We start from the raw sequence: 26,134 nt of genomic DNA, 5'->3' as shown, positions 1-26,134 counted from the left end.
TGATGAATCTTTTGACTCGCATACTAAAGCTCTATGAGATAATTTTAAAGTGAGAGGATGTGGGGAAAGTGGGATGATTTAACTCAAACTACTGGGACACTTGAGCCTTCAGTAACATTAGTAGTCACACCCTTGCTTCTTCTGCTGGTTTGACGGGTCGATTGTCTGCTGTGGAAAGGTTCTGTACTCGCTGAAGAAGTGCATCTTGCCCTTAACATCTGTGTGGTGCTATCATAAAGCCAAATGGGAGTGCCATCCTTCTGCTTCTTTTTTAATTGCCCTCCAAGCCCAATAGGTGTTTTAGTTTGATCTGACCTCTGCTCATGTTGAAGTCGGGTGAAACACTGCTGTATGTGCTGCTGTCAAACTGGTATTAGGCAGTAATACATTTATAAAATTAGACATTAATTTATTTTTCCATTTAATTTGCTCCCGTATTTAACCCTAACCCATATTTATCCCTCTGTTTATTTAATTTGTTTTACAATTTTTTATATTTATTTATTCATTTTTTAAATAAATTAATTTATTCACTTATTCACTTTATGTCACATTTTATATATCAATTAATGCCTATGTTTACTTATTTGATCTTTTTTGGTGCTACGTACTTGATATAATGCAGATATCGACGCTGTTGGGAGCTGTTGGGACAGACTCAGTTTGTTCCATCTTAATAGGTACAGAGCTGATAGGGCGACCAGAGGGAAATTTGCCACAAAAGACACAATGCTCTCCTTCCATACTGATGCCAAACAAGATGTTTCTTCATATTTGGGACTTGATGAGCATCACCAGATTTTCTTCTAAGTCAGCTCTGTCCATTAGATGTTAATTTGCTTTGTAAAAACAACATTTGTTGAATGTTGATTATTTTTGCAAACATCAGACCACTTTTGTTTCTTTAATATTCATAAATGCATCAGATGTCTCAGCAGGAAAAGCACCAGTGAAGCTAACAGCATTAACAATGGCTCCACTGAGCTATGACTTTGATTCTGTGCATTTACAATGTTATCTGTGCTTGGCAGGTTAAATGTTCCGTTCAGCTTTAGGTTCACATATTGTCTCAGTAAGCGTGTTCGCTCCTGCAATCACTCTGCACCCTACCAGTGGGCTCATTCTCTCGGTTTGTAACCGCTTTAGTTTAAACCAAATAATATGGTTTCCTATTAATTTCAACGCACATGAATGTACACAAATGTTCACAGTTAATGATTATATTTTATTGATTTATTGAAGTTTAATGAAGAATCTTCAAACTGAGAATCCCCCACCAGTCATCATCACCCTGGTGACTCGTCCTCTGCAGGTCTAAAACAAAAGCAAGGTTCAGTCAGTAAAAGTGAGCAGAGAGTACAGATGAAAGGAAATCTGCTTCTATGATGGAGTGATCTGCTAAAATCATTATTATTATTTATTTGTTCAAAATGAGACAAAAGCATGTGCAAAATTATTTTCTACTCACAGATGTCTTCCTGTATGTCCACACTCAGCGTGTGGGCCAAAAGCGAGATGAGCTGCGAGGGCGCTGCTGCTCCAGCAGCTTCAGCAGCTTCTCTTGATTCTCAATGATTCTGTTCAGCTTTTGGTCCAGATCTTTCGGGCAAGCTGAGGTAGATTTAAAGAAAATTACATTAATTTCTTCATAGAAGAGATGACAACACTGTCATAGTAAAACTGAAGTAGCATAATTTCAAATCAGAAACAGAAACATGTTTGAGTTGAGGTGTGTGGACTCACCTCCTCCAGTGGGGCTATCAGGGGGTTTTTCTGTGGGAACTATATTGAACACAACGTGTCATAGCATATCATAGCATTATGCTCTCCATTTATTTTTTATTAAAATAGAAAGCATAAATGATATTTGCACATTTATGATTAAATTGTAAGACTAGAATTAAAAACATGAAAGCATCAACAAAACTTCACACTGCAACAGCTTTACCTGGGCCGAAGAAATCCTCCAAGTCCAGTCCAAAGCCACCTGCAAGAGACACATACACAAACGGTATCCAACTGATACCCCTAAGGGCACTGCAGTGAACAGTATGACTGGTAAAGTTTGTATACAATGTTGCATGGGCAGACAGCAGTTACCAGATCTGAGTTACATTTAGATGTGAGACCTTGACACCAGACAATGGTGAAAGCAGGTGAATGACTATACCCTTGATACCAGATCCTGATATGTTGGTACAACTTTTATCCTTGCATATGTACAGACCACAGCTATCTTATAGGTTACTGCAGAATGTATACTGTTATAAAAATCAGGATCAAATGCTTCCATAAAACCTGTCTTTGCAATAATAGATGTTTTTCTGTAACAGGTAAAAGGATACAAACCATCAGGCTGCTTTGGGGGCTTGGGCTGCTCTTTAGGTTTTGCAGGTGTTGGTGGGACTAATGAACAAAGACAATAAAGTACAATTACTATCTGACAGCAGGTTTATATTCAGCAGTACGTCTTAGATTTCACCTGAAGTAGTTTGACCAAAAGAAAAAAATCCTCTTTCTCAGCAAATAATAGCAGTAACTAGCAAAACTAATCAGTGTTGTGGACTTGGTCACACCAAGTACGCCAACCCCAGACTCCTCAACCACCCCCTTATTTGCACTGTATTGAACAGGCTGTCCATACTCAAATACAACAGAGCTAAAAAACAGTCCCTGAAAAGGCCTGTGACGTGAATGAAGGCTCAGGAACATTGCTAGTGAGTGGATTTAGATGATTTATTGACTGTTTCCAAAGTTAAGACTGAACTTCCACACTTCTCCCTTTCAGGTGCTCAGGGGCGCCTCTGGGGGGGGGATACGGATTGATACGGATTTTGTATGCCATTGCCCCCGTAACTCCGAGTCTGGACCCAAATGTGCCCCCCCCCCCCCCGAGTCTGCATCAATAATACAATGACAGATTTCTTGCAATGACTTTGTTTTGAAGGGAAAAGCAGAAATAAAGTGTCTCAGCAGTTTACTACCCAATCAAAATTGCTGAAATTGTAAACACTGTTTTGTCTGAATGAGGGATTTATCTTTTTTTCTGGGTTGTATGTGGCCCCTAAGAAAAAGCCGGCCAAAACCTGGCCCCTCTATTAAAACTGGTCTAGAACCGCCACTGCAGGTGCTTCAAAGCTATGTGTCACTTAATCACCTCGTATCTGTTTGTTCCAATACTTCCTTACAGTGCGATGCTTATGCTGAGGGGATTGGGCGACTGGCCAAGTTTATCAAGTGAAAAGAACATGTTCAGACTGAGAGGTACAAACAGTGTGTACATCCAAAAATCTAATTTTTTAAACAATGGCAGATATCGAGGAGAGAGTGACTTCTAATGAAAGCGGACTGAACGAGCACGAGACCCGAATCAAAGCCTTGGAAGACCGATGTGCAAGATGGAAATACACAGCCCAATCACTCAGTGAGAGACTGGATGACTTGGTCTCACGCTCCAGGAGGCAAAACATTCGCATTATTGGAGTCAAAGAGGGAACCGAAAAAGGTAACCCCACAGACTTTGTTGCTAAACTCATCCCGAAGCTACTAGGAGAAGAAAACTTTGGCAACAAACAGTCAAAGTTGACCGCGCGCACAGGATCCGCGGCAGGGCAGCTGCAGCCGATGGCCCTCCTCGCCAAATCAACGCACGGAAGCACCATGATCCAGTCAAGGAGCACATCCTGAAACTCTCTTCACAGAAGTTTCCCCTACAATATGAGGGCGCACGCCTATACATTTTTTCCGGACCTGGGTCCAGCGGTAATGCTGCAACGGCAGCGATTCGACAGCATCAGAGCCAGATGCAGAGCGGCGGAGCTGAGATGCGGCTTCAGATACCCCGCGACGCTTGTGGTGTCAGTCGGCTCAGACAGACGCTTATTCACCAATCCGAAGGATGCTGAGAGGTTCCTAGACGACAACAAAATTCCGCGGCAGACAGACGCCCCAGCTAAAGGCACAGGGAACAGCTGAATCCCTACAAGACCACGTCTGTCTCCAACTACGGTGTCCCGACGCACATGGACAGTTTGTTTACATTCTCGCGGTAAGGAGGGGGCGGTTACGTGCACAGGTTATTATGGACGGTTATGAGCCTAGCAGGTTAGATGTAGGAGATGTTCGTTCTCAGAGGGGAGGGAAGAAGAGACAGAGGGCCCCGGAGGACACTACATTGTTCGGTAAAGTTTGGTTCTATCTTTGTTCATGTTTTAATGCAGCATCTCAGATGTTCTGGTACTACAATGGCGGAACTTTCACAGCACACTTGGGTGTAATCGATGCTTATCATATAAATAGGTATTATCAATATGTCTTCAAATAATGGTGATGTTGCAAGAATTGTCAGCTGGAACGTCAGAGGCTTGAATCATCCAGTCAAGAGAGGGAAAATACTGGCACATTTGAAAAGCCTAAAAGCAGATGTCATTTATCTACAGGAGACAACCATTAAAAATACAGCCAAACAAAAACTACGCATGGGTTTGGGATCAGAGGTATTTCAATCAAACTTTGGGGCTAGAGCCAGAGGAGTAGCCATTATTATTAAGAAAAACATATCATTTGAACACAGTTACACAATCGAAGATCCCAATGGTAGATTTTCAATTGTATCAGGAACACTCAATGGTATTCCAGTTACCTTGATAAATATTTACGGTCCAAACTTTGATGACCCATCATTTTTTCAAACAGTTTTGAGTAGGATTCCAGATGTGGGTGATACAAACATTATAATGGAGGGCGACTTCAACTGTGTAATTGATGCCTCTCAGACAAACAGTCACAGAAGGCACCAGTAAGTAGTAAATCTAGTGAGGTGCTAAAAAACATAATGCACAGCCTAAATCTTGTGGATATTTGGAGACTGCACAACCCCGCTACTAGAGCCTACTCTTTTTTTTTCTCCAGTACATAATTCGTACTCAAGGATTGACTTAATGTTGTTAGACTCAAAACTGATCCCCAATGTTGTTACCTCGCATTACCATAATATTTTGATAAGTGACCATGCTCCAGTATCCCTTGATATCAGATTTAAACATCGTAGAAGCGCTCACACCTGGAGATTTGATAACACCATCTTAAAAGATAAAAGCTTCTTGAAATTTATGTCAGAAAGGTTGCCAGAAATTATAGCTCCAAATGACACAGGAGATGTCGATGACTCGACACTATGGGAGGCCATTAAAGCAGTGCTCAGAGGCAGCATAATCTCTTATATGGCAAATAGGAAAAAACAGTCAGAAAAAAGATTAGTAGAACTGAACGAGTCCATTACTGATTTAGAAAATTCATACCGCGTCTCATCAGACCCCAACACACTGAATTCAATAATTTCCCTGAGGCAAGAATATAATACAATCTTATCCTCTCAGGTCAATAAGCAGTTAAGTAAAATCAGACAGATGCAATTCGAGATAGGTGACAAACCGCAGAAATTACTTGCACGCCAATTGAGGCACATTCGAGCCTCGCAGGCTATACACAGAATAAGATCAGGTTCAGGAACTATTCTCACAGACCCTAAAGAAATAAACACGCATTTTATGGAATTCTACTCAAAATTATAAAAGTCAAATGGTAATCATGATACTGACAGAATTAAATCATTTCTTTCCCAACTAAACCTGCCTCAACTTAGCCCTGAAGCAGTAGCTCTGCTTGATAAGAAGATCTCTATTGAAGAGATTATACAAGCAATTAAAGAATCTCCAAATAACAAAACACCTGGGCCAGACAGGTTCACCATAGAATTTTATAAGTGTTTCTACAAGGAATTAGCCCCGCTCCTACTGTGTATGTTTCAGTACGCTGCGGCAAAGGGTAGATTACCTCAAACACTTTATAGAGCAAACATATCATTCATTTTGAAGAAGGGCAGGGACGAACTGGAAGCCTCATCGTATAGACCAGTGTCACTGATTCCAAACGAAACAAAACTGATCAGCAAAATTCTGGCGAACCGCTTAAAATCACATATTCATACAATCGTGCATCCTGACCAAACAGGTTTTATTCCTAATAGGCATATTTATTTTAAGTTAAGACGTTTATTCAACATACTTTATACTAAACATAATACAGAAACAGTTGTAATATCAGTTGATGCTCAAAGGCCTTTGACCAGGTCGAGTGGCCGTACATGTATGAGACCTTAAACGCATTTGGTTTTGGAAAGGTATTTATAGATTGGATACGGATTTTGTATGCTTATCCAACTGCAAGTGTTATTACAAACCAAGATGTCTCCTCTGAATTCCCACTACTTCGTGGAACTAGACAAGGAGATCCTAGCTCCCCCTACCTTTTCAATTTGGTTGTAGAAACGCTAGCTACAAAAATACGCCAGCACCCCAAGATATCACCTGTCTCTATTAAAGGGCAAGAACACCATCTGTTGCTCTACGCGGATGACATATTATTGTATGTGTCTAACCCAAAAGAGTCCATTCCATCAATCATGGAGGTATTCAACCACTTTGGCTCCCTTTCAGGCTTTCAAATAAATTGGGATAAAAGCGAATTAATGCCAGTACATTTAAATCATAACAGTACCATGCTGAATTCTGTTCCCTTTAAAATCGCCAAGGACAAGTTCATGTATCTAGGGGTGTATGTCACCAGGAAACCTGGCCTGCTACTTGAGGAAAATTGGAATTTAAAAATGAACCAACTGAAGAAGAATATTGAATTCTGGAAGACCCTTCCGCTATCACTTGTCGGGAGAATAAATGCCATTAAAATGGTAGTTCTCCCACGCTTTTTATATATTTTCCAATCAATACCATCCTGAATTCCACGAGCATACTTCAGGAAATTGGACTCAGTAGTGATCCCTTTTCTTTGGCAAAATAAAGTGGCACGTATAAACAAAAAACACCTCTGTAAATTAAAACAAGAGGGAGGCTTCGGCTTACCAGACTTCAAATGTTTTTATTGGGCAGCACATCTTAATATTCTGGCTTTCTGGGGTCCGTTTCACAAAGCAGGTTTAGTGAAAACTCTGAGTCTGTTAACCCTGAAATGAGGGAAACTCTGAGTTTTCCATTTCACAAAGGGAGGTAACTCAAACTAGAGAAAGAGGGGTAACTCTAGCCTGTTTCACAGAGAGAGGTAACTTAAGCTCTCAGTCAGTTACCATGGTAACATACTCTATGAACCTAACCTGGTCGGGACCAGGGGTCCGTTTCACAAAGCAGGTTCAGCAAACTCTGAGTCTAACCCTGAACTCTGAGTTGATCTACTCTGAGATAGGAAACTCTGAGTTTTCGGTTCCAGAACAGCTGATTTGAGTTAGTTTGATCAACTCTGAGTAGGGCTGGGCGAAAAATCGGCAAAACCGATTAATTCGAGTTTTTGGTTTAGGACGATTTTTAAAAATGAAAATAGATTTTTTTATTTAACTTGCTCCACCGCTGCTCCTTGTGGGCTCCCGTAGTTCATAGTCGGCTCCGCCCTCCTTCCCGCATCGACTTTCCACAGATAAACAAACACAACATGCAGCCAGCAAAGAGTTCGTTCCTAACAAGGCACTGTCTCGTTAGTAGCTTGGTTTTGTGGCGTCAGACCTCGAACAAACCACCGTCCGCTGCAAAGTTTGTACAAAGCTGTTGCAACTAAAGGCAGCGGACTGAACCATTTATTTCAGCATCTCAAATAGACGCCTGGATCACAGTGTGACACTTGTTGTTCACTACAAGATGTACAGATTGCTGCAGCCCACATGTAGCTGCTATAAAGCAGCCAACATTAGCGGAATCATTTAATCATTGTGTCCCGTATGAGAAGAAAGCGGCCCGGTGGACAGCTGTTACAGATTCAGTCACGTTGCATATCGCTAAAGACATGCTGCTGTATTTACAGTGGAAACGCCAGAGGTTCATCCACATGCTGAAAATGTTCGACCCCAGACTGGTGTTACGAAGCCACAACGGGGCATGATGTCTTAAGCCAGAGGAAGCAGACAGGCTCGTCTTACTGGCCAAAAATTAGTAAAATCTACCAACATGTCATGTTTCCTATGCAATGCATGCAGATGTTTAATTTAGATTACATATCTTCAAGGATATGAAATACTTTTTTGTAAACAAAGGCACCTTTTGCAAAATAAAGGATTTCATTAAAGTTATATTAACACTTTATCAATACCAATATGGAAACTTACCTGTTTTTATAATAGCAAGCAATCTGACATGTTAAATTTATGTTTACAAAAGCATTTTATCAAAAAGGGACACAGTCTTTTCAAATGGATGCATGTGAGTTACAAGCTGCACTGTTTACAATGGCAGGGCAAATTTGTTGTAAATCATAGCATTAAAATAAAAGCAATGCTTTTAATAATTTCTTTGTAATTTGAAGTTTGTTCTTGAGAAAAGAAAAAAAAAATAGATTAAAATCGTAAATCGAGTTTAGTGTGAAAAAATCGGAGATTACATTTTTAGGCCATATCGCCCAGCCCTAACTCGGAGTAGTTTCACCTGGAGTTAAGCGCGTGCACCACAAGTATAAAAAGACAGCATCAATGGAGCCCCGATTCGACGAGTCACCATGGCAACGGGGAAGAGGAGGGCTACGTTTTTCACCCCACTGAAATTGGAAATATTAATGCGCTCATACGGTGAGTTTGAGCACGTTTTTAGAAGGAAGTGTAACACCGCTGCAGCAGCAAAAGAGAGGGAGACGGCGTGGGAGAACATTGTTGCTCGGGTCAATGCGTAAGTTTAAATGTAGTCCTTTGCAATCACAATAATATTACAGGGGGAAACTTGAGTGGTAGCCTATTAATTTATTTAATTTAGGTGCAATCCCGCGGGGGAGAAGCGCACTTGGCTGCAGCTTTTTATATTCACTTTACATATTATATATGTATATAATACTTTATATTTTATCTTTTATTCTATTTTTAATTCTATTCTTAAGGTTAGGGTTTTTAATTTTAGTTTAATGTATACTTAATGTATGTCTAATGTATGTTTTGTATTTCGTATGCTACCGGACACTTGAATTTCCCTCGGGATAAATAAAGTATCTATCTATCTATCTATCTATCTATCTATCTATCTATCTACCTCGGCATAATCTCATGGGGGTACCTCATTTTGATCATGTTTTACATTGTAAAGTAAATATTAAGTGGCTGTTTGACAGTACAGTTGTTTTATCCCCAATATAATGCTGTTTTCACACACATAAATGTCTTCTCATCTATATCATGTTCTGTTAAATAATTAAGCCTTTTTAAACTAACACAGACTTCTACTCAGCCAACAGAAAGAAAGCAGATGCCCGTAAAACGGGTGGTGGCCCAGCACCGCCACCTCTAACGGAGGCAGAGGAGCTGAAAATGATAAAGATGGGTAGTAGCTGTTTCAGGGCGAGGCACACTTTTCTGACCGCTCTGCATACAGTTGCCTTGCTCAAGTGCTCTGCATCTCCGACGTTGTATAAAAAACTCCCATTTGCAAAAAAACGCAGCGCCACACACAATGGCTGTGTCCACATTCAGGGGCACCATCCTTCGGAGTGCGTATTTGAAGTGTAATTACGTCACTAAGCCGCACGAAACCTGTCCAAATTCAAAGTGTGCTCCAAATGCTCCCCACAAATGCCTCCTTCTTTTGCCTGTTCCTGGAGGACACACCGCTACTATCCTTCGCGGCTACAAATTGTCCAAGATTCATTGCGCGCCTAAAGAGAAGAAATAAATGAATAAATAATGGCGACCTCAAGTCGCGCAGATCTCGCATTTAAATGTAAGTATTGGGTCTATACTCAGTTTTTAGTCATTTGAGCGTCAAACGCCAGATATGTTAAACTTCAAGGGACCTTAAAACCTCAAAATATCAGTTAAAATACGTTGGTGATGCTCAGCTTAATGCCCTTTACTGTCAAACATTAGACGTTCAGAGGTTGACTTATATCTTATATCGTATTGTGACTGTGGAGATGTTATAGACTCGATTTACTTTATGTAAATAAATGGACTAAGATGAACAGATTAAGATCAGGCTGTGATCCCTGTAAAGTCTAGTTAGACGTTGGAATAAAGAGCTATGTTTATGATTATCCTTATGATGATTATATATTTTTTGCTGTATTAGATCTCTTTTGTCTGTTAACATAACACAAAACATCTTTTACATTTCATCGTGTTTTAGGGAGCAAACAGAGAAGCTTCATCGCTGTCCGAGGTCAGAACAACATTTGTCACAGGGCGAAAAATTCTGCCAACTGGATGGGAGTAAGGCAATAATATATAATAATAAATAATAAATAGACGATTTGTCAGTCCTGATGTCACTTTTTTTAAATCTTTGCATCCCTGTGTTAATTAGGGGTGGTGAAAAAAGTCGATTATTGATTAATCGCGATTATGATATGGACGATTATGATTCGATTATTAAATTTCCAAAAATCGATTTAAAATAAATAAATAAATAAATAAATAAATAAATTTAAAATAGTAATACAAACTGGAGTACTCCTCTTACTGGCTTCCGCTACATGGTCCACAGTCTGGAGCCAAGATATGTTATTCCATCCCGGAGCTTTTTCACACTTAAATCGATTCCAAATCTTTACAAGGGGACAAACCTTTCCGTGCAAGAGTCCCTCAACTCTGCTCACAGGGTAGCAATAACGTGTGATGCCTGGACATCCAGAGCTACAGTCTCATATGTGACCGTTACAGCTCATTATGTCAGCAGTTAATGGAAGCTAATGTCCTACGTACTTCAGGCGAAAGCTATGGATGATAGCCACACAAGCGCAAATATGTGTGAGTTTCTCAAAGCAGTGGCAGACGAGTGGGGAATAGAGAAACACACCCTGGTTCTCGTCACCGACAATGCTTCTAACATGAGTCCGGCTGCTGAGCTTGGCAGCTTTCTTTTAACAGTGAAAGACTACATTTAACACAAATTAAAAAATAATAATTTTGATATTACAGTTACACTATACAATATTGAAGGTGCTGTGAGGTGTTACTCAAAAGATAAGTAAAATAATTCAGCAGCTGACTGATGTTAAATGGAAGATCAATAATCGTTAATAATTGAAAATCGAATCGATAATCGTTAATAATCGAAAATCGATTTGTAATCGAATCGAGACTTCAATAATCGGAATCGAATCGAATCGGGAAATTGGGCCGATTAACCACCCCTAGTGTTAATGCGATCTGATGTTTACCTTTTCTCTTGCTTCAAGGATGAAGGAGGACAGGAGGCTGCAGAGAGGATGGAGAGGCTCTTCTCTGCTCCAGACAACAATCCTGACATTATTTCTGTTATTTAGTTAATTTATGAGTAATTTTTAAACTATTTGTTCATAATTGTTCATTTTATATAATTTATGAAATAAAATATTGTTCTATTGTTACACGTTGTCTATTCCATTCAGTATTTACAGCTTAAGTGCAATTTATAACGGCAAACAGCATCAAGTGCTACTTTTCAGGGACAACAAGGGATTAAATGTTTTCTTTTATTATTAAGGTCTTAACATGTACAACTATTTGCAAAATTACAGCATAAATAACTATTTACAGATTATTATTAACTATTAACAAAAACAATTATTATTTAAAACAATAACTAATAAACAACAACTTCCTGAGGAAGCTGAGATCCTTCAACGTGTGCAGCAAGATGTTGGAGATCTTTTATCAGTCTGTGGTGGCCAGTGTACTTTTCTTTGCTGTGGTTTGTTGGGGAAGCAGCATCGGAGCCAGCGACACCAACAGACTCAACAAACTGATCAGGAAGGCTGGCTCTGTGATTGGCTGCAAACAGGACACTCTGGAGGCTGTGGTGGAGAGGAGGACACTGAAAAAACTGTTATCCATCATGGATAATCCTCTCCACCCTCTCCAACTCACACTGGTCAGACAGCGGAGCACCTTCTCCGGAAGGCTGCTTCAGCTTCGCTGTCGTAGCAATAGATACAGGAAATCTTTCCTGCCACAAGCCATCACTTTATACAATAACTCTCTCACCTCTGCCTGACAGAGAACTCTGGTCTCTCTACTGTTTTGTTGTATATATTATTATTGTTATAGTATATTTTGCATATTTTGTTTTGTTGTATATATTATTATTGTTATAGTATATTTTGCATATTTTGTTTTGTTGTATTTATTATTATTGTTTATTGTTTATAGCACACTTTGCACTGTATATATACACTATGTATATATTGGATTCTATTTATGTGTTTTAAGTGTTTTATTTGCGGACCGACTACTGCTGTAACAAAATAATTTCCCAGTCTGGGATCATTAAAGTAATTCTATCTATCTATCTATCTATCTATCTATCTATCTATCTATCTATCTATCTATCTATCTATCTAAAACAGTTAGAGATGATGGACAGTAACAGGCTGAGCAGGAGTCCCTGCAGTGCTGTTGGGCTGGATGGTGTCAGTGGGACATCATCTGGGTCGGTACTCAGGGTGTTTGGGGGTCCAGTCTCCTCTGTCCACCACATCGTCCATCAACTGGGTCTGCAGTTCTGACTCCATCGACGGCTGCCATGTCATTAAGAATGTTTTAAGAAAGAGGCAAGAATTATAATTTCATACTCTAATTATAATAATAATAATCATAATAAATTACAGCAAACTAAACTATCTACCAAACATTTTAAATATAATGCCTTTAAAATCATAATAAAACCATATGTGGCGATCAGCAGTTTATATGTCAGCATTAACGTAATGTATCGGTATGTTAATGACCCCAAACTGTTAGTTAGCTAATGATGATTATATTGATAACATTACTGTGGGTTCAATAACAGGTTTACCTCTCCACGGTCCTCTCTGCTGGAGATAAACCAGAGCCGCTTCTCCTCTTCCTCCACAAGCAGAAGGATTAAAAAGGAAATCAGGAAATCCCAGAAGCTCGAACAGATCTGACAGTCAAACTTTACTCTTCTTGTCACTTTCGCGGACCTTACCTCACCAGAAATAGTGAGGTGCGGGTCGGGGCGGGAACATCTGGTGACGCCACCAGGAAATGCTGCGAAGGGTAGACCGTCCAATTTCACAGCAGGCTGACGAGGCCTGCAGGTTTCTCTGAGGGACCCTACCTTTGCTGGCGGCGAAGGACGGGTCCTTGAAGGATGCTGCCCCTGAATTTGGACACAGCCAATATCTGCTGGGATGTGAGAGCATGACTTCGGTTGGTAATGTTGGAAATGTAAGGACGGATCAGGTTGTGTATGTAAATGATGGACTGTGACGTGAAACGGTACCGCTCAAAAAGAGAATTGTCTGGAAATGCAAGAACATCTATGCGCGTCTGATAATCATCTCCCGACGAATATTTAATTCTCTGCGCAGTAATGCTGCACCTTCATCCACGGGATCATTATCAAAAGGACATGCCATGGTAGTGAAAATAGTCGCCACCTAATATAATTTCTAATGTAGGCCTACTGACTGATTTTTGCAATGATTTTCTCAAATAACAGACGGCAGAACCATACTACGCCAAAACTCGCCTGCTGACTGAATGAATGAGGAAATCAAATCAAATACCGTGTGTGGCTGAAAGAGAGAGAGAAACTCGAGGTTTGGTTGGAAAAACCAGGGGCCCATTTCAGAAAGCGGGTTTTGTGAAAACTCTGAGTTTGTTAACCCTGAGATGAGAGAAACTCTGAGTTTTCAGTTCGAGATAGAGAGGTAAGTTAAACTCTGGGTCTGTTACTGCGGTAACTGACTCTGTGAACATAACCTGCTCACTGGCAGGTTCACCTGAAGAAACCCTGAGTCTGACGGAGCTGTCTGACAGCGGCTGTCCTTTCCTTCTCAGTCCGATCATGTTGAAACAGAAATAATTCACATAATTTTACACCAGGATGAGAATTTAGATTCATTTAGATGAGCTGTCACTCCCTGACGAGGACTGAACCGAACAGCAGACCGCTTCTCATCAGTCCATCATTTATATTCTCCGGCTGCACAGCGAATATCAGGCTACACGTCATCGCTGACGTGCTCTCAGATTTGAACAATCCTCTTCGTTTTTTTCTTTTTTTTTAAATCACTTCGCAGGTTAATCAATCACCTTCCAGCAGCCAGAAAAAGAGAAATAACTCACATTTAATTTAGCTTTCTTTATTTCCCACAGATAACTACAAAAGTAACCATCAGTATAGCCTACGTAATTTCAAAGTCTGTGTTTCTAGTTTGCTGCCGTATTGAGTATAAGATTAAATGACTTCTAGTTCAATCTGTAGACAGTAAGTGTGTGTCTGCCTCTAATGTTGGGTCCTGGGGGTGAGTGACGCCCTCAGCCTCTGGTCACCCAGCGACCTGACTCAGGACCAGCTCCTCTGTCTCTGTCGCACGTGGTGGAGGTGGAGGTGAGCACCACTTCATGTTCATCTACTCAGCAGGATGTTAGGACACAGATGTGTGTTAAAAATTATCTGTTGGTGGTAAAAGCTACTACAAGTTAAAATATCCACTGAATAAACTTCTCATTTCTTTGATATGTGAAATAAAACTAAAGTGAGGAGCCATCGTGAGACTGTTTCTATATGCCATTTTCAGCTGATTTAAATAAAATAAAACAGCCTAAAATAAAATAAAACAAAACATTTAACAACATTCAACCACTTCCTCAAAGGCTAATATAAAAGAGAGTGATGTTAAATCCAAAATGAAAAGACGACCGCATCTAAAACTCTGTCAGTGATTTGTATTACGGCCGCAGCTGTGTTACTTTTTTTTTCCCAGAAAATGTCTGCTTCCTGTGAATCACTGTATCGTAGCTCAATTGATGATGGCTTTTTACTAGCTGTCAGGTACAAGCTCAACTCAGAGTTAACACTCAGAGTCGACTTACCTAACTCAGATCAGCTGTTCTGGAACTGAAAACTCAGAGTTTCACTTCACAGGGTAAGACAACTCAGATTTCAGGGTTAGGCTCAGAGTTTGTTAAACTTGCTTCCTGAAACAGGCCCCAGGACCGTTAGCATTTACGGATTTATTGGCTCACAATGGCTACTAAGGCCCCGTCCACACGGGCGAACTGCTGCTGCGACTTACACTCAACTCAAGGCAATTAAGATGCAAGAAAGCTCAATATCTTCTGCGGCACGAACACGAGCATGTAGTCCGCCATTGTTGTTGTTGTTATGAGACGTCGCGGGGTTCAGAGGTCAGAGGCAAGAGGTCGAGGGGTGGGGCGATGGCGTCATCGTCTTGGAAAGTATGCAGATTCGCCTTCCACACGACAACGGGAGGGCGATCAGTCGACTACCGCAAAATCTGACGAATCTGATTCGATTATGAAAATCCTTAGTCGAAAACAGCTCTACACTGTACAAAGGTAACTTTATGATACACAACTCAATAAAAATTTGGAATCAAATTACATCACATTTGAAGGCCCCAAACAGGCGCGTCGTTAGACCTGGGCATTCGGGGCTATAGCCCCGGATGTTTTGGGAATAGCCCCGGATCTCTGTGCTTTGAAAAAAAAAAAAAATCTGATATAATTGTCTAATGGTGAAAGGTTTTTACGTGGCTGCATATCGAACGGCCAGCAGCCTCAAATGCGACATTGTCACCAGAGTCTGAATAATTTGTTGCAAATTCAACATCAGTGTTATTCTTTCCCCCTCTATGCGTCACTGATATTACCAGAGCCGTCTATTAGCCTACAGTTTACCACTGCAGCGTTTATAACAGTCATGGAAATTAAACCCGCCACCAGCCAAATGCGGGTGAGTTTGTGTGCTGGCGGGTGAACTCAATCAGTTTACCACTGTGGCGGGTTCATTCCAGTCAGATCTGATCCAATTAATCTTAATGATCGATATCTTGGTTAGGGTATAACGATGCGCTTTCCACAACCCTAGAGTTAGATCCGGACAAATAATGTTTCTGATTGGACCAAAGTGCCAGTTGGACTTCAGAGGAGCCGGAATTCAACATACGGCCGTAAGCGGTCATTTGGACCGCTGGATTTAAATCCTATTCTCTCATGTAAATACACAACTGAGTGATGAATGCATTCATTGTGTCATGATATTAAAAAAAAAAAAACCATAACGAAATAACACCAAAGTGTACATTTTAATAAGTTTAATTATAGCCTACAATTATCAACATTCATGTCATCGCACATAGTAAACCGTAATTATTGCATATTTACACACGATTTTAATAGAGAAAACTCAGAAGAAAATTAACAATTAAAAGTAACTTATTTGATTATGAAACATTTTAACACTTAATAATATATAATAAAATAATGATAATCGAAAAAGCTGAAAACGAGCTGATGTAAAACAAAAAAAGAGCCGTTGCGATCACTGGTCACAGATTACCTCCGATCTCCTCACAGATACCACACACGTGTCCGACGTTTGGTTCCGTTTGCAGCTCTTTTGGACCAGCACTGTCTCCGTCTCCGTGTCTGCTGTTGCTGCGTATGCTTCGCTGCTGCCCACCTTGTGCCGCCTGCCGCGGCCTCTTTCCCCTCCATGTATTCTGCCCTCAGCTCCTCTGCCAGCTGCTGCAGGACTTTCCTCCTTTCCTTGAATAAGATGCGGGCATTGATCTCAGTCAGGTCGAGGATGTTATAGAAGACCGCCACTGGCCATCTTCGCTGACACAGACACCGAGGCAGTGCCGGTCCAAAAGAACTGCAAACGGAGCCAAACGACGGACACTTGAAATGCCACAAGCCCGTGTGGAACTGTGAGGAGAGCGGAGGTAATCTGCAGACTGTGACCAGTGATCACAACGACTCTTTGTTTGTCTTTGTTTTAGATCAGCTCGTTTTCAGCTTTTTCGATTATTATTATTATTATATTATATATTATTAAGTGTTAAAATAAAATGTTTTATAATCAAAGAAGTTACTTTTAATAGTTAGGCTAATTTTCTTGTTCTGAGCTTTCTCTATTAAAATCGTGTGTAAATATAGGCCTACAATAATTACGGTTTACTATGTGCGATGAATATTGATAAATATAGGCCTACATTTAAAAAAACGAAAGAACTAAGTTTAATTATAATTAAACTTATTAAAATGTACACTTTGGTGTTAATTCGTTATTTAGTTTTAAAAAAAAATATCATGACACAATGAATGCATTCATCACTCAGTTGGGTATTTACCTGACAGATTATAGAGTTTAAATCTAGCGGTCCAAATGACCGCTTACGGCAGTTCTAGTAGTGTTGTATTCCGGCTCGTCTGAAGTCCAACTGACACTTTGGTCACGGGGGATCCGTTGTGTGACAGCGGAGAGTCAGCAGCTGGATTTTGCACCCACGGTCAGTAGTATTAGTAGGTGTATTGGTAAACAAACAAACAACAACCACCCCGACTATTATTCATTGTATTAATAAATTTGTGGGAAGTTATTACAATAAAGATTTTCACGTCCCCACGAAGAAATTCCTGCAAATGTAACAGTTATTACATGTGTGGGAAATCGTTTGTTACGTTTGTAGTAGGCAGCGGCTCTTGTGGAAAATGTATTAGGCTACATTTGTGGTTTAAATGCTGCAGATTTGAAGTACGTTTTTGGGTTTATTGACGATGTTAAATGACGATGTTTGTCTCTTAATACCCTACAAAGCCTCCTGTAGGCCTGATGCAGATAGACAATGAAGCCAAGAAATTATAATAGGGAATGTTCTACCTGCTCTAATAGCTTATGCACACAGCGCAGGTCTTGGCTATAATATCTTAAATGTAAACATTACTCAGTAGGCCTAGTGAGGGAAAATTAGCTTTATTAGTGATTAAAATATGACGATGAGGACCCCTTCCTTTCCCTCTTAAACTATGTTGAAATTGCATCTTTAAACAGCTAGATTTTCCAAATTTTCGAAATTTAAAAAAGACTCTATCTGCGGGCAGTGATGCTGGTATCTGACCTTTTTTCAGAAACGAGTAATCTAACAAGTTAATATTTCCAAACCAGTAACCAGATTAAAGTTACATATCATTGTTTTTTCCTTAGTAAAAATGTATATTTTTGCTTTCTTCTTGTCTCGGGGAGTGATGTCACGTTTGCAACAAGTCACATTTCAGCACGAGCTCAACTCACGTGTAACACCACGCAGCAACACAAACACGACAACAATGGAGGGAGGAGAGAGATGCGCGTTTTCTAGCTGGAAATATAGTCATTATTTTGAGTTCCTCTCAGCTAAAGATGAGAATATTAATGTGTGTTGTTCACTCTGTGCTGGCGACAAAGTACTATCAAGCTTCAAGTGAGTTTTAAGGAGTAATCAGTAATCAGTAATCAGATTACTTTTTCAGGGTAACTGAGGCATCACTGCGCAGGGCTAAAGCCCCGGATGTTTTGCACTCCTAGCGACGCCCCTGGCCCCAAATATGTACAGTGATACGCCAATCTGTAACAACCATGCTTTTAAGCCTTCTGCTGGAGACCCAGTGTTTGTTCCTTGGAGGGAGGGGGAGTGGGGTCCCTCAGCGATCTGTACCAGGGAGGGCACCTGATGTCATTTGAACAACTGAAAGCTAAGCATAACCTGCCAGTCTCGCATTTTTTCCGTTATCTGCAGGTCAGAAATTTTGTAATGCACCATGTATCAATGCTGTTAGAAATTCCACAACACCCTGCACTTGAAAGGATATTTAAAATTATGCCAGGGAAAAAAGGAGCAGTATCAAGCCTATATCAGACACTCTTCAGTCAGATAGAAACGAGTACAGAAAAACAAAGGTCCGAGTGGGAGTCTGAGCTGGGAGTCCCCCTTTCTGTAGAATACTGGGAAATGTGTCTTTTGAATAGAATTACTTTAATGATCCCAGACTGGGAAATTATTTAATATTTATATTTAATATACTGGACCCCCAAACACCCTGAGTACCCTGAATATAACAGGAATATTCATCGTTGCTCAATAAATGCTAGGCATAAACTAATTCAGTTCAAAATCATACATAGATTACATTACTCAAAGCTAAAAGTTAACAAAATGTATCCTAATGTATCAGCATTGTGTAACAAATGCAAGAATCAGGTTGGAACACTTACTCATCAACTTTGGACGTGTCCCAGTCTTCACTCATTCTGGTCTTCAATATTAGATTTTTACTCAAAGGCATTTAAAAGGTTGTGTGAACCCTGCCCCTTGGTGGCCATTCTGGGATCAGCGGGTGACTCGACTCAGTAGTCTAACAATACAAAGTCTGTACAACAGTCTCTATGTTTTGGTGCCATTTTGGCTAAAAGACTTATCCTAAGACACTGGAAGTCAGATAATGTACCTTCAATTGAAATGTGGATGAGGGAGCTCAGTGAGACCCTATGTATGGAGAAACTTAGATATAAAAATGCAGGCAGACACCATATTGTCAAATCCAATCTATTTATGTTTGATGATGCTGCTGTATTATTGTTTGGTTTTTTTGGGGGGGGGAGGGGGTTGGGTTTTCTTGCATTTTACATTTTTTCTTTTTTGAATTTCAGAAAAAACATATAAAACTATGATTGCTTTGTGAGAGACATGTATTCTATCCAATGTGCACTTGGCGATAAAAAGAATATAAAAAAAAAAGGTTTACTTCAATTAAACCAGAGTTGCAGATTTTTGGGACAGCTGGATGGTTTTGATGATTTCATTTCTGTTGACTTTCAATAAAGTAAGAAGAATTCTGCTTCAAAATTTCGAAAACAACTAGCATTTTTGCACAATTTATTGAGTTGCTTACTTACATTATCCCAAATGTTCCCAATAGTGTTCAAACAAGATAAATCCATATGTTTGATCAAGCTCAATCAATGGTGTGCTACATTTGGTCATCTGTCACTCCAGGATAAGGAAATTCGGTGAACAAGACCAAATTTAAGGGGATTTGAATTAAATTACCATTAATGTGGACAGCTGATTGGAGCTGCAGGGAAGGTGTACTTTACTTTGTGGATGTAACATTACAGAGAGGAGAGAGGGAAAAGAAGAGAGAGAAGCAGTGTCTCTGCTGAGTGATGAGTTGAGTCAGAGGTTCACCTGAATTCAAAAACTGCCAAAGTGCGTGCCATTGCTCTCTAGTTTATGAGTAATGTAGTGATCTAGCTTTTTGGGGTGAATAAACAATAGCAGTTTTGATTCGCCTAGCAGTAACACTAGTTTGCTTCACTGGTAGTGAGCACAACACTTGACAGCCACCATAGCTGATGAAAAACTGTCTGGTGTGATTCAGTCACAAATGTCTGCAGACAAGGCAAACTTTTCAAGTTTGATTCACATTAGTTTAGTTTAGTCTAACTCACCAATTTCCTTCCTCACCTAATGAAACGCTCGCTTACCTTGAGTGAACTTGTGGATTTCTCTCATTGGACCACCATGGAAATATTTGGGAAAATCCAAGTACCCAATTTTAATGCAGAAATCCTGTATAATAATCTCTCCTCTCTTGACATTATGTGAGTTTATATTGTTTATATATTAGACTAAAACCAGTTAACTTTGGTGGACACACACACTGGCACAGATATATTGTCAGTCACTGGTTGTTTGGCAGACAGTGGCCAATAGGAAATAATCCAACATATCAACGAACCCTGATTCCCAACACTCAACAGTGTATAATGAGAAATAAAAAGATATGTGGACCATACATTAATGAAGAATCATCATGCTGCTCTATCCATGACAGTCACTTACCTAAATCATCAAAAATATCAGACAGGTCAAAATCTGTATGAGGAAGACAAAATGAACACCCTTACAAGTCAACACTGTAACAGTTTAACTTGAGACAACATGACACTGAATATCATTTTGTTTCTACATTAAACAGCTATAGATAATTTTGAACAGCTATAGCTCAGTACCTATGACTCTACAATCACTAGTCACTACAGTAGTATTCTGTGTTTTCCTCCATGGAAGAAGCCCATGTGTTCTGTGTTTGGGTGTTTTGGGGAGTCATAAAGAGTATTTCCTGGTTGCCATGACAGTGCTGACTGATACACCGAGCAGCTTTGAGGCATGAGTCACCTCTGAAACTAGTGTGTCGTTTCCCCACAGAAAGGAACGTAACTTTCTGCCCAGAAGGCAGTGTTACAGTGGCTGATATTGTGAAATACAGCCACCAGAAGAGCTTCTTCTTGGGCTGCAACAAACCATTATTTTCATTATTATTTGTTTATTCCTTTATTAATTTTTGATTTGGGCATTTATAGTCATCCATATTATCATTCTCGAGTATGTAAACATTCTGACATTAGCATCTAGCTCTAAGCAGCACTGCAATGAACAGTATAACCCTATTCGCACAGAACTAGTATTACCTGAGGACCTCAAGTGATTTAGAAATTACCCCACCACGTCTGTGTTTTGTGTGGCACATTCGCACAGGATAAGCGAAGTCTGTGTTTTAACTCAAATTTACTGACATTATCCCCCGGATCGATCACACCTGAGTCCTCGTTGGAGCAGCACAACTGATAGATATGGATATTTTTAATATAATAATAACTGGTGAGCCTATTGAAAGATAGAAAAATGTTCATTACCACATGCTGCCATGCATGTAATCCATCTAATCATCTTTCAAGATTTCGTTCTTCTGATGAGCCTCCTGAATTTGCACCCAAAATGCTGTCAAAACTTTCATTTATAATTGCCAATGCAGCCTCCATAATTCTCGACCGGGAAAAGGCAGAAAGAAGGCACTTAAAACACAAAAAACCTTAAGAAAAATCAAAAAACAACCCCAAATCACAGAGATGGCGATTTGCATGGGACTAATATTATCACCTGACCTCTGTGTTTGGCGAAATATGGTAGGTAATTTGCGGTGGAATTTTTAATTTACAAATTATGGACATTGCAGATTTGCACGGGATTAAAATCACAGACTACCTCCGCAATTATTACAAATTACTGGAGGTCTCCAGGTAATACTAGTCCCTTACGAATAGGGCTTATGACTGGTAAAGGTTTTATACAGTGTTGCATGGGCAGACAGCAGTTACCAGATCTGAGTTACATTTAGATGTGAGGCCTTGAAACAAGACCATGATGAAAACAGGTGAAATGACTATACCCTTGATACCCCAGCCTGATATGTTGATACAACTTTTATCCTTGCATATGTACAGACCACAGCTGTATTTTAGGTTACTGCAGAACGTATACTGTTATAAAAATCAGGATTAAATGCTTCCTAGAAAACCTGTCTTTGTAATATTATATGTTATTCTGTAACAGGTAAAAGGATACAAACCATCAGGCTGCTTTGGGGGCTTGGGCTGCTCTTTGGGTTTTGCAGGTATTGGTGGGACTAATGAACAAAGACAATGAAGCACAATTACTATCTGACAGCAAGTTAACATTTATATCCAGCATCAATGCCGTCTTAGATTTCACCTGAAGTAGTTTGACCAAAAGAAAAAAAAATCTTCTTTCTCAGCAAATAATAGCAGCATCTAGCAAAACTAATCCGTGTTGTAACTTGGTCAAACCAAGGACGCCAACCCCAGACTCCTGGGGGAAAGTCATGGTTAGGACCTACCAAACCACCTCAACCACCCATCTATTTGCACTGTATTGAATGGGCTGTCCATACTCAAATACAACAGAGCTATCTCCTTCTGAGAAAATAAACAGTCCCTGAAAAGGCCTGTGACATGTGAATGAAGGCTCGGGAACAAAGCTAGTGAGTGGATTTAGATGATTTTTATTGACTGTTTCCAAAGTTAAGACTGAACTTCCACACTTCTCACTTTCAAGTGCTTAAAAAGCTATGTGTCGCTGAATCAGATACACCTTGTACCTGCTTGTTCCAATACTTCCTTATGGTGCGATGCTTATGCTGAGTGGATTCTCTATAGGGTTGGGCGACTGGCCAAGTTTATCAGGTGAAAAGAATTTGTTCAGACTGAGAGGTACAAACAGTGTGTACAACCAAAATTCTACTTTTTAACCCTGACAGTTTAAGAAGTAAACTCCTCCTCCAGCCTTTAAACCTCTTGGTACCTGCGCTCCACCCACTCTTCTCTCAGAAGACTCCACAACACCTACAACATTTTCTCACAGGGCTAGGGTTGCTGATTGTTGGGAAAGCTGGATGGTTTTGATGATTACATTTCAGCTGACGTTGAATAAAGTAAGTAAGAATTCTGCATCAAAATTTCTAAAAACAACTAGCATTTTTTGTACAATTTACCATAAATTAATGAACCATCATCATGCTCCTCCGTCACTGACAGTCACTTACCTAAGTCATCCAAAGCATCAGACAGGTCAAAATCTGTATGAGGAAGACAAAATGAACACCATTACAAATCAACACTGTCTGTAACAGTTTAACTTGAGACAACATGACTGTGAATATCAGGTGTTTTCTACATTAAACCAGCTATAGATCATTTTGAACAGCTATAGCTCAGTAACTATGACTCTACAGTCACTAGTCACTACAGTAGTATTCTGTTTTCCTCCATAGAAGAAGCCCATGTGTTCTGATTTTGGGTGTTTTGGGGAGTCATAAAGAGTATTTCCTGGTTGCCATGACAGTGCTGACTGATACACCGAGCAGCTTTGAGGCATGAGTCACCTCTGAAACTAGTGTGTTGTTTCCCCACAGAAAAGAACGTGACTTTCTGCCCAGGAGGCAGTGTTACAGTGGCTGATATTGTGAAATAGACCCAGCAGAAGAGCTTCATCTTGAGCTGCAACAAACCATTATTTTCATTGTCAATTGAACTGCTGATTTCTCCATTTATCCAGTTTATAGTTTTTTGGACAACAGAATGTCAGAAAATGGTGAAATGGTGATCACAACATTGACATATCACCTCATAAAGTTGTTCTAGCTGACGTGTTGGCAAAACGGTGCTTGTTAACACATCCAACATACTCTGAGCAACATAAGTGTTAATTTGGAGCTGTTGTTGTAGCAGCCTGATGAATGTTAGCTCAATGTTCACTCACCTTTTAGCTGTTTTGTTGGTCTCCATCATCCCCTAAAGGGAAATGTGTGACTCTTTAGCTGCTACAATGTCCACTTCCTTCAGCAGCTAGATTCTAATTCTGTCTGTCTTCTGTGTACTAGGGATGCTATGATTATAGATTTTTGTTATAATCTAAGGGAAAATCCCCATTTACAGCATCACAAGAATAATTCATAATGTATTTTCCAACAACATGGATGTACAAAATAACAGGAGCATTTTTAAAGGTAACTTTCCCCCCCAAAAATAAACTGGATAGTCGGGTGATGTTTCATAGTCCATAAAACATTTCTTGGTGACATATTTTCTAATCAATTTCAGATCTGGGGTCTTCTTGAGATTTGGATTGTGCTGGATGAGCTGTATAGAGACATTGTATGAGTTTTTGTTTTTCCATTTTAAAACAGATTTTTTTGTCTGCCAGACATTGGAAATGGTAGAAGGCAGATTTGGCTACTGATACAGTTGAGGCTAAGTCAGAGACGAGGTGGTGGTGCTGGACAAGGTCATCAAGGTGAAGTGATTTTTTTCTATTTTCTCTCTGCTGCTTGTAGCACCAATCATTTGGTTTGCAGAGATTCAGACAGCCAGGGAGGACGGGGAGATGATCGTGCTGGTTGGGAGGTGAGGGGACAGAGAGCAATCAACACTGATTGGAAGTTAAATTTTAAGGTTTCATCTTCTGGCTATAGGCTATCGACTGTCTGGGCCAAGTGATTTCATTTTAATCTGATGTTGTACTTCCTTTTTTCCATTCCTCAGACTAAAAATACTTCTCTCTTGTGGTTTTCAGCATTCCTACTGTGTTCCAGATGGTGTTCCAAATGCTGAGAAAAAAGATCTTGCTGAAAAACTAAGAATCAGAATTTGTGAATATGGTCAAATAAAATGTTTTATTCTCAACAAAATAGCACCACCAGTCGTGGCTAGTTTCCCGAAAGGAGCTTACCTTGTGTTAATGTTCCAGTAAGAAGAATAAGAAAGATAATCCACAAACCGAACTTCATAGTGACTTATTAACTTGTTGAAAACCTTGTGTAGCTGTCGGGCACAGCTCTGTGGTGCAGTCAGCACAGCAAACCCCAGCTGATGTCCCCTTACAGTTTACTGTGAGTCAACATTGCCAATCAGCAGCAGACTGGGTCTGGCAGCCTGTCAGAGGGGGTGGGATAGGCCTGGAGAAGAATGTTGAGCCCAACCTGGTTTGTATTATTTACTCTACCATGTGCAAACATACATGACCTGCACTTAAAATGTACTTTAAGTCCCATTCTCATGTGTTTTTCTTTTTGTCCATAGGCTTTATATGAGAAAAATGATAGTGAAGTTGCAATATTGTTCACATAACGTGATACTTGTTGTAGCCGAATTCACCACCAGGTCTTTCTCTTCTGGATACAGTTCAATTTCAGAGCAATTTCGTAAGTTTCACAGTGAGATCTAGTTAAATGTTTTAGTGTAGTGGGTTCCCTTGAGAAGAAAAAAAAACATGAAGTGCTGCAGTGCCGCTAAAGGCATGTTCTGTAGAAAAGATATTATCACATGTCAACTCAATGTATGTGTGAGGTATATTTACGGTATAATAACATGATTTAATGACATATTAATGCACATAATAAACAATTAAACTGAAAACAGTGAGCTGATCTTTTTAGAATTTCAAGATATTTAACTAACTGCGTGTGAAAGGATACAGCACTAAACTAAATGGAGTTTGGCCCAAGGTAAGAGGGAGAGGAAGAACTATGTAATGACCAAAATTGATGAAGATCCTCTGGAAGGTCATATGTCTTCAGTGATAAATACTCATATTGAACAGCCTGAAAATGCTATTTAACAATAATAATAATAATAATAATAATAATAATACATTTAATTTTTATAGCGCCTTTCAGGGTACCCAAGGACACTTATAACAAAATGGAACAAACAAAACAAAGAATAAATGGATAAACAAAAATACATAAAAGATAAAAATAGAAAAGTTCATTGATTTGGCTGGATCTAGAGCTGATAGGCCTTATTAAAAAGATGGGTTTTTAAGTCTCTTTTGAAAGTCTCCAGAGAAGTCTGTTTGCGGATTTCAGCTGGGAGAGTGTTTCAGAGAGTGGGGGCTGTCACACAGAAGGCTCTGTCACCAAAGGTTTGTAATTTGGTGTGAG

The 26,134-nt window shown here is 39.7% G+C and overlaps 1 protein-coding gene across 1 annotated transcript; it reads right to left on the bottom strand.

Annotated features, from left to right (window-relative positions):
- Positions 1 to 1,204: 1,204 nt before the first annotated feature.
- Positions 1,205 to 25,075, bottom strand: LOC115576739 (glycoprotein Xg-like). Its single transcript, XM_030409297.1, has 9 exons — positions 24,922 to 25,075; positions 23,237 to 23,269; positions 22,244 to 22,300; positions 20,677 to 20,709; positions 2,350 to 2,406; positions 1,949 to 1,987; positions 1,744 to 1,782; positions 1,469 to 1,611; positions 1,205 to 1,314 (listed from the first exon to the last, which is right to left on the bottom strand). The coding sequence occupies exons 1-8, from the start codon at positions 24,977 to 24,979 to the stop codon at positions 1,493 to 1,495; spliced, it is 435 nt and encodes a 144-aa protein (XP_030265157.1). The 5' UTR covers positions 24,980 to 25,075; the 3' UTR covers positions 1,205 to 1,314; positions 1,469 to 1,492.
- Positions 25,076 to 26,134: the final 1,059 nt, after the last annotated feature.

The sequence above is a fragment of the Sparus aurata genome, chromosome 24 (genome assembly GCF_900880675.1).
Source record: "Sparus aurata chromosome 24, fSpaAur1.1, whole genome shotgun sequence".
In the NCBI taxonomy this organism is placed as follows: domain Eukaryota; kingdom Metazoa; phylum Chordata; class Actinopteri; order Spariformes; family Sparidae; genus Sparus; species Sparus aurata.
This window is presented reverse-complemented; position numbering and strand designations above follow the sequence as displayed.

Bases quoted from the DNA above. Each gene is read 5' to 3' on its own strand.
- LOC115576739 (XM_030409297.1), bottom strand. From the start codon at position 24,979: ATGAAGTTCGGTTTGTGGATTATCTTTCTTATTCTTCTTACTGGAACA. The intron at 2,407-20,676 runs GTAAGTGACTGT...TTTGTTCATTAG, and splicing joins TGATATTTTTGATGATTTAG to TCCCACCAACACCTGCAAAA. The intron at 1,783-1,948 runs GTAAAGCTGTTG...TGTTCAATATAG, and splicing joins GGAGGATTTCTTCGGCCCAG to TTCCCACAGAAAAACCCCCT.